The sequence below is a fragment of the Hydra viridissima genome, unplaced genomic scaffold (genome assembly GCF_058129835.1).
Source record: "Hydra viridissima isolate aposymbiotic clone 2 unplaced genomic scaffold, HvirCarnegie_v1 scaffold_7, whole genome shotgun sequence".
NCBI lineage: Eukaryota > Metazoa > Cnidaria > Hydrozoa > Anthoathecata > Hydridae > Hydra > Hydra viridissima.
In genome coordinates, this window is record NW_028324306.1 from 10,399,486 (window position 1) to 10,419,278 (window position 19,793).

The 19,793-nt window shown below is 32.1% G+C and overlaps 4 protein-coding genes, 1 long non-coding RNA gene and 1 pseudogene across 5 annotated transcripts in view; 5 read left to right on the forward strand and 1 right to left on the reverse strand.

The window, feature by feature from the left end:
• The window catches only part of LOC149886089 (uncharacterized), a 282,044-nt gene that overhangs the window by 12,230 nt on the left and 250,021 nt on the right, over positions 1 to 19,793 (forward strand). The gene's annotated exons all lie outside the window — the stretch shown is intronic.
• Positions 3,318 to 3,954, forward strand: LOC149886090 (uncharacterized). The gene is made up of 3 exons (XR_016454158.1): positions 3,318 to 3,328; positions 3,611 to 3,774; positions 3,867 to 3,954. It is a non-coding gene; the product is annotated as an uncharacterized LOC149886090 (long non-coding RNA).
• On the forward strand, positions 3,938 to 4,721 carry LOC149886091 (uncharacterized; annotated as a pseudogene).
• LOC149886092 (uncharacterized) lies at positions 7,774 to 9,874 on the reverse strand. Its single transcript, XM_090093223.1, has 2 exons — positions 9,265 to 9,874; positions 7,774 to 9,161 (listed from the first exon to the last, which is right to left on the reverse strand). The coding sequence occupies exons 1-2, from the start codon at positions 9,845 to 9,847 to the stop codon at positions 7,774 to 7,776; spliced, it is 1,971 nt and encodes a 656-aa protein (XP_089949349.1). The 5' UTR covers positions 9,848 to 9,874.
• LOC149886093 (uncharacterized) lies at positions 11,458 to 12,324 on the forward strand. The gene is made up of 3 exons (XM_090093224.1): positions 11,458 to 11,763; positions 11,795 to 11,844; positions 12,001 to 12,324. Exons 1-3 carry the CDS (start codon positions 11,458 to 11,460, stop codon positions 12,200 to 12,202), a joined length of 558 nt encoding a protein of 185 aa, XP_089949350.1. The 3' UTR covers positions 12,203 to 12,324.
• Positions 12,388 to 13,153, forward strand: LOC149886094 (uncharacterized). Its single transcript, XM_090092494.1, has 2 exons — positions 12,388 to 12,417; positions 12,627 to 13,153. The coding sequence occupies exon 2, from the start codon at positions 12,764 to 12,766 to the stop codon at positions 13,142 to 13,144; it is 381 nt and encodes a 126-aa protein (XP_089948620.1). The 5' UTR covers positions 12,388 to 12,417; positions 12,627 to 12,763; the 3' UTR covers positions 13,145 to 13,153.

The window sequence follows — 19,793 nt, forward strand, 5'->3', positions numbered from 1 at the left end:
TGAAGGCAATGAATGCAGGAAACGTTTGAAAAATGTTGATTTTTTACAATGTCTTGCTGAAGAAACTTCCAACACTCAAGTTCTTGCTGTCATTGAAGTTTTCAAAAAGTTTAATTTGGTTGTGAATTCATGCTTTGGAAATTTACTAGAAAAAGGTTTTTCTTTCAAGATTGAACAATTTAAAGCTTCATATTTGGCAATCCAACTTGGAAGCATCACGCCCAAAATCCACACAATATTCCATCACATCAAGTACTTTGTAAACATAAAACAATTGCCCTTAGGAAAATTCATTGAACAGGCTGTTGAGGCTGCACATCAAGATTTTCACCAGCATTGGTCAAGATAAAAAAGAGATAAAACCCAACCTGAATATAAAGGAAGGCTGTTCAGTTGTCTTGTGGATTTGAATAGCTATACCTTTAGAAAATAATGAAATATTTTCATCCGTTCAGCTTCATTTTAATGGATTAATTTTACTTGTTAGAAGAGAATTTAAGCTCATAAGTAACCCACTATAATGAATTATAATCAATTTCAAAAAAAAAAAAAATACTTGTGCCAATCTCATACCAAAGTTTAGTGCCATTTGGGAATAGTAAACTGACCAGTGCTTTAAATGTCATGTCAAATAAGTTAACGAGTGTGAAGGTATCACAAGAAAAGAATAGAGTTGAACAAATTTTAGAAATTAATTCACTGTTTGTGTAAATTTATTGAACTTTATAATTTGTACATTTGATAATGATTTTGAAAACAAAACACAAAAGAAATTCGAGGGATTTTTACCTGATTTTATGTACGAAATGGGTTTTTCAACACACAATACATGTTGACCAGTTAAAAATCACATGCAAAAGGTTTTCAACACATTTCTTTGCTTTGCTCACAAATTCTCAGGGCTAAATCCATGTGTAGAATAAGAGCAATTTTACTAGAATAAAAATTGTGAAGATTTTTATAATTTTCATCAAAAAAGCTGTTAAAATGTCTCAACTAACTTCTAAGGTAGTAATTTAGTTAAAAGAAAGCTTATGGGGTACTAATAGTACTGTCATATAAGGTTTTATATTGAAAAAGGTCCATATGGTGTAAATAGGGTTCATTCCAGAACAACAGTTTTGACCACCGAAACCAAAAATATTGGTAAGAACATCAAAATCCTTATTTTACAATGTTGTTGGTATATTAAACTAAAGCACATGTGTTAGCCACATTATGGCCTGGGTGCTTGTAATAGACAGTTATTAGTAAAGTTTTGCACTGGAAGTGAAAAAATAAACAAAAAATCAACGCTAAAACTACCATAACTTCTGTTATACTGCAGAGATTGGGATAAAATTTTACCCAAATCTTGGCATTGGCATAAGCTACATTGCCACCAAATTTTATTGGTCTAGGATTAATAGTATGGATTTTATAGCGGTTTTGCTATGTCAAAAAAAGAAGGCAAATTTTTTCCGTTTTTGTAACTTCAAAGTCACTTTTTTCCCGCAGACGTACCAAAAAGATTTCAAAATTTGAACCAGGTGACCCTGGGATCTGTACACTATCACCCCATATAAGTGGTATTCTTGGGTCAGCTAGGTTGGTAATATTAGATTTCATGATAACAGTGCTATATAAAGTTCTCTTCTTTCTATGATATATATTATTAAAAACGTATGTCTAAAGATATTGGCAGAAAAAATTTTATTACAATATATGCTGTTCCAACACTTTAGAAACAGAAATCATCCTTGCGAAATTAAAAACTTTTCTTTCCCAAAAAATATCTACAACAAAAAGATGTATGACAATATTTGCTCTCATATTTTTAAAGAACTTGGATGGACTTTTACTCCCATATTTTAATTATTTTAATTTAATTATTTTAAATGGTATAATTTAATTAGATCATTTCTAACTAAATTTTTGAGGCTTTTTTAAAAATAACGATGCGGGTTCTGACGCATTGTTGTTATTAATTTTTTTTGATTTCATGCGTCAGAACCCGATGGCTGTTTTACCGATTTTGATGTCATGCGCTAGAACCCACATTTTACATCTACTACGGCTTCACTTTTCAGATCGAAGTTAGACATCTAGTACATGTAATATATCATTGGTGGAGGATTGTTGTAACTGTGTAATCTAGATTCCGGCAAAATATGAATGTACAATGTGTCATCGATTATTCCGAGACCAATGATATGTTATATATATACTAGATGTCTAACTTCGATCCGAAAAGAGAAGCCGTGCAAGCCATTTCTAATTCGGGCAAAAACAGGCATTTTTAACTTTTATATCGCACGTCGGATATAGCTTTTGCCCTTATTACAAATGGCGGATTCAATTTGTAAACAAAAAAAAGCGGCTTTACTTTTCGTCCAATAAAATCTAAGGGTCTGCGTATCTTTATCGGTATATCGGTATGAACCGATATTTTGAACCGATAACGATATAAAATGATAACGATATCAAACGATATGAGTTTGTCTATGAAACGATAACTTATCGTTTGAAACGATAACTAAACGATAACTTATCGTTTGAAACGATATTATCGGCTTTTTTTTATCGGTTTATCGGAATACATAAAAATAACGAGAATACCGATATTTATCGGTATAATAACGATATTTTTTACAATATTCCAATTTATTTTTTTTTTTAAATGCCAAATTTTAGTTCAAATATATAATAAATCTTCAAGTCGAGTCAAGATGTCCTTTTGCCTATCTTTACCGGTTTTAAAAGTTAATCCTTCCCAGTCGTATATATTATCTAGATGTCTAACTTCACAAAAATTCTGTAAAGAAAAAGTGAAGCAACACTGTTCTCCAAATTGACCCCTAGGTTGAAACTCTCCCCACTCCTGATTTTTTTACATTTAATCAATCAAATGCATTAGTAAACAGAAAATATGTTGTCAAAAAAATCTGAACTAAGTGCAAAATATGTATACTTCCAAAATTAAAACGCATAATTTTTGGCTTTTTTTCTTCCAAAGTTTTAATAAAGTCAGCCATTATGGAAGTCAAAATAACCCATTAATATATATATATATAGATTAAAGTACCTTTGATATACTCTCTAGCCAGTGTGCCAGTGTGCCTGTGTGCGTGTGTGCGTGTGTGTGTGTGTGTGTGTGTGTGTGTGTGTGTGTGTGTGTGTGTGTGTGTGTGTGTGTGTATGTATATATATATATATATATATATATATATATATATATATATATATATATATATATATATATATATATTAACACACACACATACATGTTGTTATTATATAATATACTTCAGGTAGAATAATGTACTTGATAGAAAGTAATGTATTTCAGGTAAATAGGAGTACTATCAGGCAAACCTCTGATATGTATCCAGACAAATAATTAGCCAGGGTCAAATACTTTAAATGTAGCTGAAAAAATCTGTGGACTCTGCTAATTAAATCTTAGTATAGATTATTTATATTAATGATTTTATAATTTAAAAATAAGGTTAAAATAAGATCAGTTAAAACATTTTTTCTCTTTATGTTATTTTATAGTTTGATTCAATATATTTTTTATTTTTTTTACTTATTTCAAAAACTGTTATAAATTTCTTACTATTAATTTTAGAGGAGTTTCTCATGATTGTTGCAAAAATAAAGCTGTAACCAATATCGTAGATATTAGTGAATCACTTGGAGATAAACATGCGGAACAAGTAGCATCTGGATTGTTAAAGCATAAAATGGAGAGTGAAAGCATTGTAAGTGTAGAGCAGTTCAAGATGTCTACAGGTGGAAATCTTCTCTCTGTTACAGTTTAAAGTATTATGTTGATATATTATTATTTGTGTTACTTTTTTAACTGTGTTTACCATTAATTTTAGGATATCAATATGAAGATTCATAATTGGAGAAGTCTGATAATCTAATTTTTGATTCCAATTCTTCAATTTCAGAATCTATTTCCGATTTTGAGCCTTCATTATGTTCTTTAAGTGATGAAGTTTCTACCAGCAATGATTCTGGAAAAAAAAATCCAAGTGAATTTGAGATGCTAATTAAGTTGCGGGTTTGTGCAATTGAAAACAATATACCTTTTTCAACAATGGACAAACTGTTATTGATTTTAAAACCTTATCATCCTCAATTGCCAAAGTGTTTCAAAACCTTATTGAACTCAAAACCTGCAACAGTTAGAAATGTATCTAATGGAGAATTTTTGTATCTTAATGTTGAACCATTTCTTCAAACACTAAGCGTTTCGAGCCCATCAATTATATCTTTGCAGTTTAATATTGATGGTCTTTCACTTTATAACAATTCTAAAATATCATTTTGGCCTATTCTATTTAAAAAAGTTAGTGATTCAATGTCACCAAAAGTTGTTGCCGTTTTTTGTGGAAAAGGAAAACCCAGTTTACATGATTTTTTTTCCCGATTTGTGACTGAAATAAATTATATTAAAACTAATGGTGTTTCAATCAACTCACACTTATGCAGTATTCATATAACTAACTTTGTATGTGATGCCCATGCACGTGCATTTATTAAGTGCATAATGTACCATTCAGGCTATACCAGCTGTGATAAGTGCACTGTAGAGGGTGAGTGGCATAGCAAGGTTGTATTTTTAGAAACAGATGCACCCCTCAGAACATAAGAAAGTTTCATTTCGAAAGAAGATGATAGTCATCATAACGGGGAGACACCTTTATTGGGAATTCCTATTCATCCGATTAATAGCGCAGTTACTAATTTTTGTGGTGAGCTGTTAAAAATATTTATTACAAAAAATGCATACTGATGGAGTTTTTCTTTAACATTGTGGTGGACCATTAACAAACCATAGTAATTTTTTCTGCCACTACAAAAATAAAAGGTTTTCAAGTGGTTTGCGTGATAGCTCGGTAATGATTGAACACAAATGTTATCAAATTGTTAACATCTTAGCAGAAGATTTAAGAAACCCATTACTCTTAGCCAGACATTTTACGGTGCAAACAGATTTTTATGACGTGCTACTTGCTAGTTCAAAAATCTCTATTTTCAAAGTTAGTTGTCTCAGTGACACCTTGCATACAGTTCCATTCTATTTTGGTGTATATTCCTTACAATTGCTTTAATTTATTTGTGCAGATTTAGCAGTTTATTATGTAAAATTGTTAACTGCAAATTCATTTTTTCTTTATTATAAAGTCTAAATTTACAGAAAAGGCCGCTCTTGATCATGTAACTTGAGTTACATTTACTTAATTATATATTACTCAGTTTCTTGACTATTTATCAGTTAGACATTAGAATTGTAATGTCAAACTCTGATATATAGACAAGAAATTGAATAATATATAATTAAGTGAATGTCTGTTTTAAACTTTTTTTTTTAGTGTTTAAAATTTTCATTCAATAAATATGTCTTATGCATTTGTTGCTTTTAATAATGACAATGAAGTGGCAAAAGTGTCCAGTAAGTGGTTTAAAGCTTCTGGGTGTGTTTTGTGGCCCAATTTTAGAGTAGGGAAAAAACTCCAAAACATATTGTTAAACCACAAGGAACCAGAAGCTAATTGGATTTCTTATGAAGTACAAGTGTTGTCCAGTAACATATGTATGCTTTTTACTGTCAATGTTATTGTAAAAATTTCATTCTACCAAAAGAGAATGTTTTGTGAATATATGTGACAGTCTAATTCATTATCTTTGTTATTTTATTTTTCTAGTATTTCTCAAATCAGCAAAAGAAATCGGATCTAAGTTTGGCTGAAGATGGCAGTTGAATTTTATATGCCCTAACAGATTTAATAGTCAAGAACTTTCCCAACCACCAGCCAAAATCAGAAAAATTATTTCAAATTCACATATTACTCCCTCACCCAATCTTTACTATCCCTTGTTTTCAGTTATACCATCACTAGCTTCTTGTCACCCTTAATTCAAACCTCACTTCCTAGTAAGCTGGTTGTTTTGTTTTATTAAAGTGAACATGTTTTGTTTATTGATATACTATCTCTTATCGTTTTTTTTAGCTACTTCTAACTGCCAAACTACTTTACTTCTTAATTATTCCTTATTTCCGGATAAATCAACACCAGCTTCTGAACTTTCGTTTTCAAATTCCATTTAAACTCAAGCATCAGTTCATTGTGAGTTTAAAAGTTGTTTTTGATTGTTGATTGAAAATGTTATTTTATTATGACATATTTTAATAAAGTGTTTTTATAAATGTTTAAAAAATTTAATTATTTATCTTAATTCATTCGGTATTAATCACAAATATTTAAAAAATATTTCCTATATTTACAGGTGGAGAAATAGTTTTATAATTTTTTCTGCAGCCAATTATGTTATCAGGAAAATTTATACTTCTTTTTTATTAGGCAATCTTCCTTGTGAACATCATTGTACCCATGTTGCATGGTTTAAAAAATTGTTTGGAGAAATCCAGCAAATGCGCGTAGAACAAGAAGCTATAAATCGACGTTTTCAGCAACATTCACAATGTCAAACTGAAAATCAACATCTAGATGGCAATTTTTTTAATTATCTTCCTCTGGACAGTGATCTTGATTTTGATCGGTTTGGCATGGAAATAGATGCCGACAAAGGAAAAAGAACTGCTCTGGTAAGTAAACTTTTATGATATTTTGTTTAGTCTTTCTATAGAAATTTTTTTTATTGGTATACCTCTCTTTTTGTGGAAAAATGTGTTTATGCAATCATAACAATATAAACTAGTAGTACAAATTTTACTTGTTGTTTCAGATAAGTTATTTGCGAAAAAGGTCTGACACAAATGTGAACAAGACCATAATTAATATATTGAGGAGTTTGTTGAAAGACAATATTCTTTGATGTTATTCAAGGGATGAGAATCGTGGGAAAAAAAGTTTTGCTTTAGCAAAACGAAATTTTTTTTCAATAATACAAGGTAACATTTATGTAATTAATAACAATTAAAAATTAATTATTATTAGTATGTATATATAATGTAAAAATTGATATAATTTTATATAATGATATTATAATGTATATAAAATCAATAATATTTATTTGTATGTATATATAATGTATAAAATGTCATGTATATAAAGTTAATGATATTTATTATTGTGTATATATAATGAATATAATATCATGTACAGACTTGCAATGCCGCAGCCAGAGCTGGAGTCGGGAGCCGAAGATCCGATAGTTTTTGCAGGAGCCGGAGCCGGAGCCGAGAAAAACTAGTAGATCTCGACTCTCAAAAAAATTTTGAACTGAACAAATTTTTTTTTTTTAAATTTTAGATTAATTTTTGACACATTTTTTTAGCGACCTCTGCACTTCATTCAAGAAACTTAAACACTGTTGTAAAAAATGACCAAAAACTACTTTGAGCTGACCCGAGAAAACTGCTTCGACAGGGTGAAACTACAATGTTTCCTGACTCCAAAAATGTAAAATTTGAAATCTAACTATTTCGTCCGAGAAAATAATTTCGATTTTTAGTTTTTAGTACTTTGCACAATAGGGCGAAATGACAGCTTTTCAAATTTTGCATTTTTACAGCATTCAAAAACTCTTCAAAATAAGCATTTATTACTCCAAAACATAACTGTCTAAAATTCACTTGAATAATAGTTTATTCTGACACAACTGATATAGTTTTTCATTAACAAGATGGAAATAATAAACACTTTCTTAAATAATTCTTTTAGTTATTCTAAGCCAAAACACAAAAACAACCTCTTGATTCTAAACACATAAAGAGCAAATGGTACATAAAATAAATTCTTCTCAATATTTGATTCTTCACAAATGCTTGCTGTTGTAGTCTACAACACATGAAAGAAGCCTCTTTGCATACTCAGGATGATTGCGGTCTCTTTTGTATCTCTGCCAATGTGAGCTGAATTTATGATGCATTGATTCTGTTGCCTGCTCACTAAAGATCCCCAAGGGAGCCCTTTTGATCTTAATGAATTGCTTCACATGGAAGAAAACAGCATGAACTTTTGGAGTCACACTGATGTTCATGATTGCCAAATATGAGTCTCTGAAGCGATCAATTTTTTCAGAAAAGTCATCCTCCAGAACCATACCAAAACATGCTGTCACCACAGACTTAAACTTTCGAAGGGCATCAATGATTCCAAAGACTTGAAAAGCAGACTCAGTCTCTGCAATTCTTTGAAGGAGGTCAAGATTGCTGAGAAGCTTGTGACAGGCATTCCCTGCAAACTGCCCACCATGGTATGTTTCTTGTTGAATGTCGAGAGCTGAGGGCCACTTGACAACATTGGGCCAAACTTCTGTCATGGCTTTGTACATGTGATTGACCACACCAAGGAGAAGATGGAGTTCCATTGGTGGTATGAGCTCCAAGATGAGTTTGTTTTCAGAACCAGATAGCAAAGGCTCATGCACTACATTGCCAAAAGATCTTTCCTTTTTGATATCACCACCAGACTTAGCAAACTCTTGATAACAGGCAACAAGTGAGCCTAGTGTCCTCAAAGATCCTGATTGAGAAAGATGCTTTGATTCTGTGTTGCACCAAGAGCAAGGGTGAGTACTTGCATGGCTCTGAAGGCCACAAAGGATGTTGGCAAGTTTCATGTCGCATGAGACAACAAAGTTGACTTTGTCTAACTTGATTAAAGACAAGATCTGCCTCACATTTTCAAAGTTTTCAGGTAGTCCTTCTGATAAAGCCACAAGCATTTGACGCTTTACACTACTGTCTTTGGCAGTCCTCTGAGTTAAAAGTTTTTTCCGTGGTGGTGACCTTGAATCACAGTGAGAATCCAACTCCATGATGCCAAGAGAAACTTTCAGAAATCCTCCACCTCCATCAATTCCCAACTTGACAATATGATTCTGGAAAACTCTTCGAGAAAGCAGGACTTCATTCAAAAGCTCGGCAAGATCCTTGCAATGCACAACCACAAAGTCAGTGGAGTTACTCTCTGATAAAACTTGGATGCTGGTTTGAGTAAAAAACTCAGACAACTGTTTGCCAATGGCTTCAAACTTAGCTAGAAAACTAGTCTCCACAATCTTGGTGTCACTGACTCTGTTGATGGTTGATGCCAATTTCTTCATGCCACGGTTGGACAGTCCTGTGTTTAGCTGAACTTGTACAAGATCTTCAGTTTTGATGCTGGGTTCAGGAAAAAGAGCTCTTGCACTTGAGCTTCCTAAAAATGAAATTATATTAACACTTTTTGTAATTTTAAGTTTTAAAATTAAAGGTATTCCCTCTGAACCTGCCATCTTTATATGTATATATAAAAGTATCACCTGTTTTATCTCTAAGTGGTGGGCCGCCTTTAGGATGCGATATTTTGGCAGTACCACCAGGTGTGGAAGGTTTAGTAGAGATGACTTGAGTAGCTATTTGCTCTGCAGCGAGTGGATCAGCTGTAGCTAGCTGCTTGAGATTCTCTCTAAAAGTGAATGGAGTGCACTGATGTGGCAGACCTCTTCCAACTAGACTCAAACAATCACCACATCTTTGAGGGGTACAATCTTCCACAGGTTTAGAATAGTCCACTGGGCTCTTCTCATTCAACTTCAAATGTCCAACTTGACAAATAAGACAGTTGCAACCTTGATCTCTTGTTGGTGGTCTAACTTTTATAGATGAGAAAGGAAACAAAGGTGGCAGGTTAACATCTTTTCCTTCATCTTTTCTCCGAAGAATTGTTCGACATGAGTCACAAATGCCTCTTGGCACTCTGGTATCAGTCAAATCAAGACTTGTATGGTAATGCTTGAGGATCTTTTCAACAAGGAACTGTGTCAACTCTCGAGAGCACTTCTTCAGACACAAGACACAGACAGATTTCCGACAATCTTCATGATTTTTTGAAAAATTTGGCATTTTGAAATTTTTCTCACACAACTGATAAGTGAAAGACTTTAAATAAACATGTTCACTGCCAATTGCCGGATTTTTTAGCTTGTTTACAATTTTGATGCAAAACTTAAAACAAACATGTTCACTGCCTATTCCCGGAATTTTTAGCTTATTTACAATTTTGATGCAACAAAATGTTTATAATATAGTTCAACCATGAAATTGTAGGTAAAATTTTATCTTCTGAGTTAAAATAAATACAAATTATACTTGCTATATAGACTGTTATGTTTTAGAGTAATAAATGCTAATTTTGGAGAGTTTTTGAATGCTGTAAAAATGCAAAATTTGAAAAGCTGTCATTTTGCCCTATTGTGCAAAGTACTAAAAACTAAAAATCAAAATTATTTTCTCGGACGAAATAGTTAGATTTCAAATTTTACATTTTTGGAGTCAGGAAACATTGTAGTTTCACCCTGTCAAAGCGGTTTTCTCGGGTCAGCTCAAAGTAGTTTTTGGTCAATTTTTACAACAGTGTAAAACTCAAAATTCTCTAAGTCTCTAACAAATCATTTCATATGCAATAAAATGACTTACAAGTTTAGTCTAAAAATAAATCTCAAAAAAATAGCCGCCGCCATATATTTGCTTATATTGTTTTTTTAAATTCTTATTCTTGTGAAATGAATGAAGTGCCATATTTATTCTTATCTTCTGTCATTTTTTTTTTCATTTCAAAATTATTCAATGACCCAAAGATAATCTTGTATTTTTCTTTTCTTCTCCTGCATTATTTATATTAAGTTGAATATATATTTGGAATTTTTCCGCAATTTCTGTTATTTGTAAATTGCAACCATGAGTGATAACGAACAAGACGAGAGGTTATATGATGAACTGAAATGGTTTGCTTATCGCGAAGAGGACGAAGTGTTTTTTTGTCAAGTTGACATTAGTGTAGGGGAGGAAGTCAGCAAACTTTGCGGTGCAACATGCAAAATGCAGTACGAGGGAAAAGAGCAACGGAAAAAAAAAACCTACCGCCAACATAAAACGCTATTTTTTCAATAAGCATTCAACACTTTTTACGAAAATTGGCAAGAGGCAAGAGAGCAGAAACTGAAGAAAGAGAAGGCCGAAAAGGAAAAGAAACGCACCTCATCCGTATTTGGAGGAAATCAGGGTTTGACTAGTGAGACGAGAAAAGTACAAGCACCCATCGATCGCTTTCTCAACAAAGTTACCATCACAATTTCTAAAGAGGACTTCAAGAAAGGCATGAACATGACGATTCTTCAAAACGGCGCTCCCTTGAACCTATTAAGCAGTGAAGGAATCAAGATTTTGACTGGCGATTTGGTAAAACATTTTGGCTTGAAAGTCATCCGTGATTCTGCTCGAAGTCAAATCATGGCTTTGGCTCAACAAAAGCGGGCTAAGTTAAAAACCAATATACAGGGAAAGCTGGTTTTTCTGAAATTCGACGGAGCTTCAAGACATAATTGAAGCTTTCTTGGCGTCAATGTGCAGTTCTTGATGGATAGCGAAGTCAAGAATCTCTTGAAGGCGTGCTGGAATCGTATGGCATCAGGAAAAAAGATGTCCTCGGAATTACGACTGATAACGGATCGAACATGGTGAAAATGGTTGGAGACATTGGAAAGACAGATGAAGAAGGTGACGTCACTGACGAGTCTGTTGAAGAACTTGCTGGCGTTGAAATCGAAGAAGAACTTGAGGTTGAAATTGAAGGTGATCTGCCGGATGCTTATATCACTGACGACGACGACGACAACGACAACGACTTGTTTGAACAGCAGAGGCCTTACTTCAACGAAATATCGAAAAACATGAACACCGTTAATCTGAAACGTTGTGGTGCTCACACCTTGAAGCTGACTATTAAAGACGGCTTGGAAAAAGGAGGCATTAAGTTTCTGGTTGGCAAAACCCGAGATGTAGCAAAAGCTTGTCGAACGTCGAAAGCAAATGAATTTTGCAAACAACACAAAACTAAAAAGGTACATACAATATAATCGCAAATCGCAATAAATGAAAATGTTTAAATGAATATTAATAAGAATCTGAACTTGAGTTTGAATTTAACATTTATCAATAATGCGTTTTCGAATGTTGAAAACATTCAAATTAATAAAATGTTGCTCAAATTTCTCAAGTTTACAGGTTGCAATAATCGACAATGCAACCAGATGGTCCAGTACATTTAACATGCTCAACCGACTTCTTAAGATGCGTGATGCCCTGAATGCACTGGAAGCGGAATTTAACACCCAGGACTTTACGTTTCTAAATTACGAATGGATGCAAATAGAGGAACTTGCAAAAATCCTCGAGAAACCGGCAGTCGCAACTCAATAATTCCAGAGTCAGAATCTCACGCCTGGGAACTTTATATACATTTGGGAAATTCTGAAGGAGGAGCTAGTTTCTGGTGAATTCAAGACGTCTGATTTTGGGAAGAATATCAGGGATTCAATGGTGCATCGGGAATTACTTTTGTTCAATAATCCCTTTTTTTGTACTGCTGTCTTTTTGGATGTGAATATCAATGCCTTCTTGGAGAAGAGCAACAGGTTTTTATCTCAGTTTTCAATCTATCATTTTTTTAAACGAAAATTGGAATTTGAAGTTACGTACTTTTAATGAAATTCAAAATACTGTGTCATTTAACTTTACTTTTTGATATTCTACTTTCCTCACTGCAAGAATATGATAGATTATAATTTGTTTGAAATTTAAAAACATTAAAAATGCTTTACAATATTTCAATTGATTGTTGAAGACACTCTGTGGAAGATCCAGAAAAAGCTCAATGAGCAAAAGAAGTTCGAAATCGAGGGGAGTGGAATTGGTCGTCATGGAAATGACTCTAGTGAGAGTACTGGAAGCGGTTTGGAAAATGAAGAGGAATCCTAGGAAATGAGTCCCAGAAAAAGGATGCAAATTCGAATGGAACGTGCTCGGAAGCAAAAAAGCGAGCAGTGCAGCCAAGACGTTGTTAGTCATAAACGATTGGAGGAAAAAGAATTCCGAGAGGCTATTCAAAGTTTGCCAAAGCTTGCCCAACAGATCATGAAGAAAAAGGATGATGGAAATTCGAAGTGCGAAACTGTTTTGGACGGAATAAAGCTGTTTCCTGAGTTGATCCAGAAAGCATGCCAGATTGCTTCTGCTCTTCCTATGACGCAAGTCAGCGTGGAGCGGGTGTTTTCTGGCCTAAAATTTCTGACTCCGGACCGAAGAAGTCATATGGAATCGGATTTGATTGATAGCATGGTTTTTCTTCGAATGAATAAATAGTACATTTGACTTTTGAATATGTATTAAAAGAAAAAAAAAATGAGAAAGCGTTTTAAATTTGGAATTTGATGCTAAGTAAGTTTGTTGAAAAAATTTTGTAGAAATGACCAGGCAAAGGCATAAATTTGCAAGTACGAAATGAAAGGCTATATGAAAGGGACTGATTCTTCAAAAAAATGTAGTAGTTTATTTTTCATTCATTAAAAAATTTATGAATAGACGGCAAGTCATACTTTTAAATCTTATTCTTCTATTGACGTTATGAGGAGCCGGAGCCGAGTTTTTGCTGGGAGCCGGAGCCGGAGCGGAGCCGTGAAAAAAATTGGGCGGCTCCGCAACCTGATCATGTATTTATAACAACAAATGTATGTAAGCATATATTGTTAGATCAGCGCACACACATACCAGTGGTGGATTAAGAATTTTTTGGGATCTAAGGCTATTTTAATTCAGGGTTCCCACTTTCTAATAGAAGTTAGCGTTACTTTGATTATGGTAAGTGTATTTTTTTTTTGATCTGTTAAATTTAGATGTTACTTCAAAAGTTCATAAAAGCGTATCGATTGTCGAAATAAACGTTGCTATTTCGGAGCAATTAAAAAGACTAAATCAAAGGAATCGTAGTTCTCTACTTAAATCAGCCGAGGGAACCGTACCCGAAATGGCAGAAATTATTTAATAACTAATTATTGGATTAATGTTAAAGTAAAATTTAAAAATACAGAACGTCTTGTTTTTTGTTATTAAGGCTTACAAGTTGTAAATATCCTTCTTACGTCCAAAAGTTACTTATTATATTATAAATAAAAACTATTAATATTTGTCTGTAAAGACGTTCTAAATACACATATTTAACATAAAAAGGTACTGTAAAAATACGACAAAAAAAAATGTATTAAATACGGATAAGTTCGCTAACGAAGTTACGTATATAATACGAAAAAAAGAAAGCAAAAAATACATATTATTACGTTAAAAAGATACGTATTAATACGAAAAAAAGATACGTATTTATTACACTCTACCAGCGGCCAAAAGTACCGTAATTAATACGAAAAAGAAATACGAATACATACGTATTAAATAAGTAAAATTTTGTTTGGGCTAGTATATATAATATATCATTGTCCGAGACAGACCGAGAGTGAAGAGGGAAGAAATGTGTACTTGTTGATATTTGGATTGATGAAATTTTATGGTGATTACAATTGATTATAGTTCTTGTATTTGTGGTTATTTTATTTGTGTCTTTTCCTAAAACAGTAGTATTTTTTTTAACGTATTCATAACAGATGCTACATTTGAAATTGCCAAGAATAGTAGTAGAGAAATGTGGGTTCTGAGACATTGATACATTTTCCATACTTAAATTTTAAAAAAAATAAACTTTTTTGATTAATATTTTTTTACGCATGTTTTTCATTAATTTTAAATCAATTTATTATGAGATGCGGGTTCTAGGACATTGATACTTTTCCCATATATTATGAGTTCATAATTAAAAAGTGACATAAAATTGTTTCCTTTTTTAAAAAAATGTTTCTAGCGAGAACAAAGCATGCAAGCGAGTTGAAAGCTTTATTTGACCTTTTGTTTTATAATATGAAGATGGTGAGTTTGATTATTAGCAAAGATGGCATTAATTTAAAAGCGAAGACGACGATAAATTTAATGTTTGAGGTTGATCTTTTTGCTGATAAGTTTGAAGAGTATGTGTTTAATTTTGAGGAACCTTTGTATATTGGTGTTGAAAGTTATATTAGCAAGGCGTTTAAAACAACGAAGGGTGAGAGCACGGTAACTTTGTCCATTTTTAGCCCCGGAAGTTTGATGATTGATGTAAAGTCTGCAGAAAATTTTGAGTTCAGTATTAAGGTGTCAACAGAGAGCATTCAAAAAGTGTTTTTTCTTGATTGTTTTTCATATGACGAAGAGTCTAAAAGGAGAATTTCAGTTTCGAGATTAGGGATGGCACTTTTACTTACTTTTTTTTTACTTACTCAAGTAAGTAAGCTTTTATGAAAAAGTAAATTGAGTATATCATTGTAAACGTTCAAAAAAAACTTAATTTTACTTTTAAAAGTAATTTACTTTTATAAAACAAATTTTATTTTGAAAAGAAAGGTGAATTTACTTTCAAATGTAAGTTATATAAAAGTAGGTTATATAAAAAAGTAATTTACATTTACATGTAAAATTGAGTTACATGGAAAAGTAATTTACTTTTACATTTAAAACTTAATTACTTTTTAAAAATTGCATCACATAATATACTTTTACCTCGAAATGTAACTTACTTTTACATTTAAAAAGAATTTACTTTTAAAAAAATTATATTACAGTAATTGAAAAAAAAAAAAAAGCATTTTAAAATACATTTTAAACAAGTTACATGCAATCAAATGTAAATAAAATTTACTTATATAATTAGTTTTCCTAAGTAGACGTGTTATTTTATAACAAAACTGAAATGGCTATTAAAAGAAAATTATATAAAATTACTTTTGATTACTTAAGTTTACATTTTAAATAACTTTTAGTTACAATTAAAAGTAATCTATACTTAAAAAGTAAATTTACTTTTGGTCAACATTTTCTCTGAAAGGATATTGTATGAGAGAGTGAAATGCAGTGAAACAAAACTTGCAGTAAAGCATAGTTAATTTAATTTGGGGCAACAACTGGTCTGAACGGATTTAGACTTTTTTTTCCCTGTCACCTTTAAAATATCAATAATCGACTCCGATCCATGATTATATTGGCAATTAAAACCATTCCTAGCGCTGGAACAATATTGCATTTGCTTTGAAACCATTGTAAGACCCTGGTTAAAAAAAAAGTTCAATTCCTGGCCAACACGGAAATATTTTACTAGTCTTAGGCTGGAACAGTTATCTTTTTGAAAATTTTCAATGACGCAACGTATGGAATTCAGATGGTATCAAGAGAATTATCCTCCTTAAAAAACCTCCAAGGAAAAATGCCTAAATAGTCTTTTTTTATATACTTAGATACGCTTTACTGTCATTTTATCTTTGTATTAGCTTTTTTCCTGATACCACTTTTAATTTGTAAATTTTAAAATTTATTTGTTGCTTTTTTATTTTTGTTTTATCGACAAACTTTTTTGGAATTAGTGCAGCGGAGTGTACATAAACATCGACTGATTGTTAGGGAGAACATGCACGAAATAGTACACACAACAACTAATTTAAACAAAAGTTTTTTGTTATTTTTTTTCTTTTTCTTTTATTTTTGGGGGAGGGGGGATTTTTTCCAGGGGAATGTTTTGTCAGGGAGATATTTGGGTGGGGTTCTCGGGTTTCTTTCTTAAACCAATTTAGAAATAGCCTAAACATAGTAGTAAGGAGAAAACGCATTTACCCTGGGAGACACCTGTTTAGGAAGAAGAGATTCTTTGAAAGGCAAATTTATAAGTAGTTTTTATAAGGTTTTATGTATAAATGTTTTTATTATTTAAAATTTAAGGAGGGACACTTAATATAGTAAGGGCATATAAAAACAAATTATAATAAGGCCATTAAAACTGGCCAGCATTTTAGCTTTCTCGCCACATAAACAAATTTTTTGGAGAGATAACTATTATCATAAAATTATAATAGTTATCTCTCCAAAAAATCTCCTTTTACAAATTTCCTTGTTCATTTATACCGGATAGTTTTCCAAAAATATCCCTCAAATATCGTCATTAAAAACCGCTCCAACATTTTTATCATATTCACAGATAAAAAAATATTGAAATTGTTAAATCGCCGTTGAACGTTCGTGCTCTTTCCGTAGCGGAATTACAATTATAAAGTTGAAGATTTTTTCTGTAAAGGTATATATATATATATATATATATATGTATGTACGTATCATGTTTTGTTGGCGCGTAGAAAAAAATAATTTTTTGACAACCAATTTAGTGAGCGAAAAATATCTGCTTCGACAACTTTTTACTTATTCGGTATCGGCCAAAATTTCTGTTCAAACCACTACCAAAATGACCCGAAACTTTTGTGAGGAGATTTTTTTAAGTTTAGATAACTTGTTCTTAATTCAGTGTGATCATGACGTTTTCCTGATTGTAATCGTTTGTGGGTAAATCAATTTTTAATTACGACAGTTGTAGCAATTTTAATTGAAATTACGTTACATAACTGATTCAAGTTACTATTGGGGCATTCCACGTCAAGTGGAACCACTTTTTGATCAAATTTGACATCACCGACTCGGATTTTGATGAAAATTGGCTCACATGTTAGGCATATGGACAGAAGAAAAACGTGTAAATTTTTTTGACTTAAGTCAATTATTTCCTGAGATATGACCTTTCAAAGTTTTGACCTTTTCACTTGACCATGGTTATTTAAAATGTCATAACTTTTTTTCTATTATACTTAGGAAGTTGATTTTGGTGGCAAACAGAAGCTCTTGCATAGACGAACAACTTTGTGTTTATACAAAAAAGTGATTAGTTCAATAAAAAAAAAAGTTATTGGTCATTTGGTCATTTGACCTTTGACCCTGGTCGATGGCAAAGGTCAAAAGTCATAATTTTTTTTTTACACATTGCTTTTTCTATTGTGGATGTTCCATGAAAAAATCTTTTTGGGATTCCCATAAACAGCTTTTGGATTAACGTTAAAGTATAAGTAGGTTCTAAAAGTTTAATATTTATCGGCCTTACAAAAGCGATATTTTGAGGTAATTTTCTGTAAATAGCCTATTGTAGATATATTTTATTAATTATTTCCTTTTTTCCTTTTATTTTCTAGTTTGTAATTTAATTACTAGTACTATATATACATACTAAGTCAGCATTAAATTATATGAGGCTTAAAGCTATATATATTTATATTAAAAAAATTAATTCATTTCCATTGAATTTGTCATCAAAACACAACTTAGGAAAAAGTGTTTAGCAACTTTCAAATTAAATTTAGATTAAAAAATGGCATTTCAAGCGCAGGTGAAAGAGTTAAAGAAGAGACAACACTATTGTTATGATCCTTTCCAACACCATAAGAAAAAACAATATAAAACCTTAAGGGTAGTTACTAGTCGGCAGGTAGCTATGCATCCCTCAAAACTTATGGCTGGAGTAAAATTATGTGATACTTGTCGAAAGAGGATCACTGGCTTACCTTCCGAAATAGGATTATGTGATGATGAAAATTCTGTAAATTGTAATACAGAGATAGATTCTCAAGGCAGTTCCAGATCTCAAGATATTTGTAGTGACAAGGGAGATGAAAATTATCAGTGCCAGGAAGTAGAAATTTCAATTTTTAATAAATCCTTGTCATTATTGGGTGAGTCACCCTTGGATAAACGCAAGTTACAAACTGTTAAAAGTTATATTCCGGAGAAAAAGAAAAGGCTTAAAAAACTTGTAAAAAGGAAGTTAGACCTATTATCTCCTAATTCAGATGCTATTGCCATTGATACTTCAGAGGATGATGAATACGAAGCAACTAAAAAAAAGTTTCCAACACATGTGCTGATGACATTGTTAAAGTGCTCCAGGATAAGTATAAATCAACACAAAGTAAGAGTGAAAAGATCATGATTTTGACAATATTTGTTGCTCAATGGAGTAATCGAAAAGTGATGAGAGAATTCAATTGTTCGCATCGACTTTTATCTCAAGCAAAAGAAGTTTTAATAACCAAAGGTGTTTTATCAACCCCTAACCCAAAAAAAGGGAAATCACTACCTGTACATGTGAAAGATATGGTAAAAGAGATTTATTACTCTGACACTGTTAGCCGTGTAATGCCTGGAAAAAAAGATTTTCTATCTGTTATGGAAAATGGGGAAAGGAAACATATTCAGAAAAGATTAGTTTTAAGTAATTTGAAGGAAGTTTATCAATTTTTTTCAGAAAAGTATCCAAATATCAGAATTGGGTTTTCGAAGTTTGCAGAGCTACGTCCAAAAGAATGTGTCTTTGCAGGAGCAAGTGGTACTCACTGTGTATGTGTATGTACCATTCATCAAAATGTTAAGCTCATGATAGTCGGATCACATATGGATAATTTACAACTAGAAGATGAACTAGAAACCCCTATTAAGAACTACAAACATGCTTTGGCTAAAATCCAATGCAATCCTTCCTTGCCAGCATGTTCTCTAGGCGAGTGTAAAAATTGCCCTGGAGTTGCTATGCTAAAGGAATGGCTGTTGCAATGCTTTGAAATTAAAGGAGTTGAAGAAATTGAGTATAAACAGTGGACTACAACAGATAGGTCCCAGCTTCAAACCTTTATACAGTCCACTGATGAATTTATTGAAAGATTTTTAGGGAGCTTGAAAACACTTACTAGACATGATTTTATTGCTCAAGAGCAGGCTAAATATTTAGACTGGAAGAAAAACAATTTATCTGATGGAGAATTTCTGGTTATTGGTGATTTTTCAGAAAATTATGCATTTATCATACAAGATGCAGCACAGGGATATCATTGGACAAATAGTCAAGCAACTTTACATCCTTTTGTTTTTTATTATAAATATGAAGGAACTTTATGTCATGGAAGTTATGTGCTACTTTTGGAATGTAATACTCATGACACAATTGCAGTTCATCTTTTTCAGCGTAAACTAATTAATTTTTTAAAAGTGAAATTTGAGGTATTAAAAA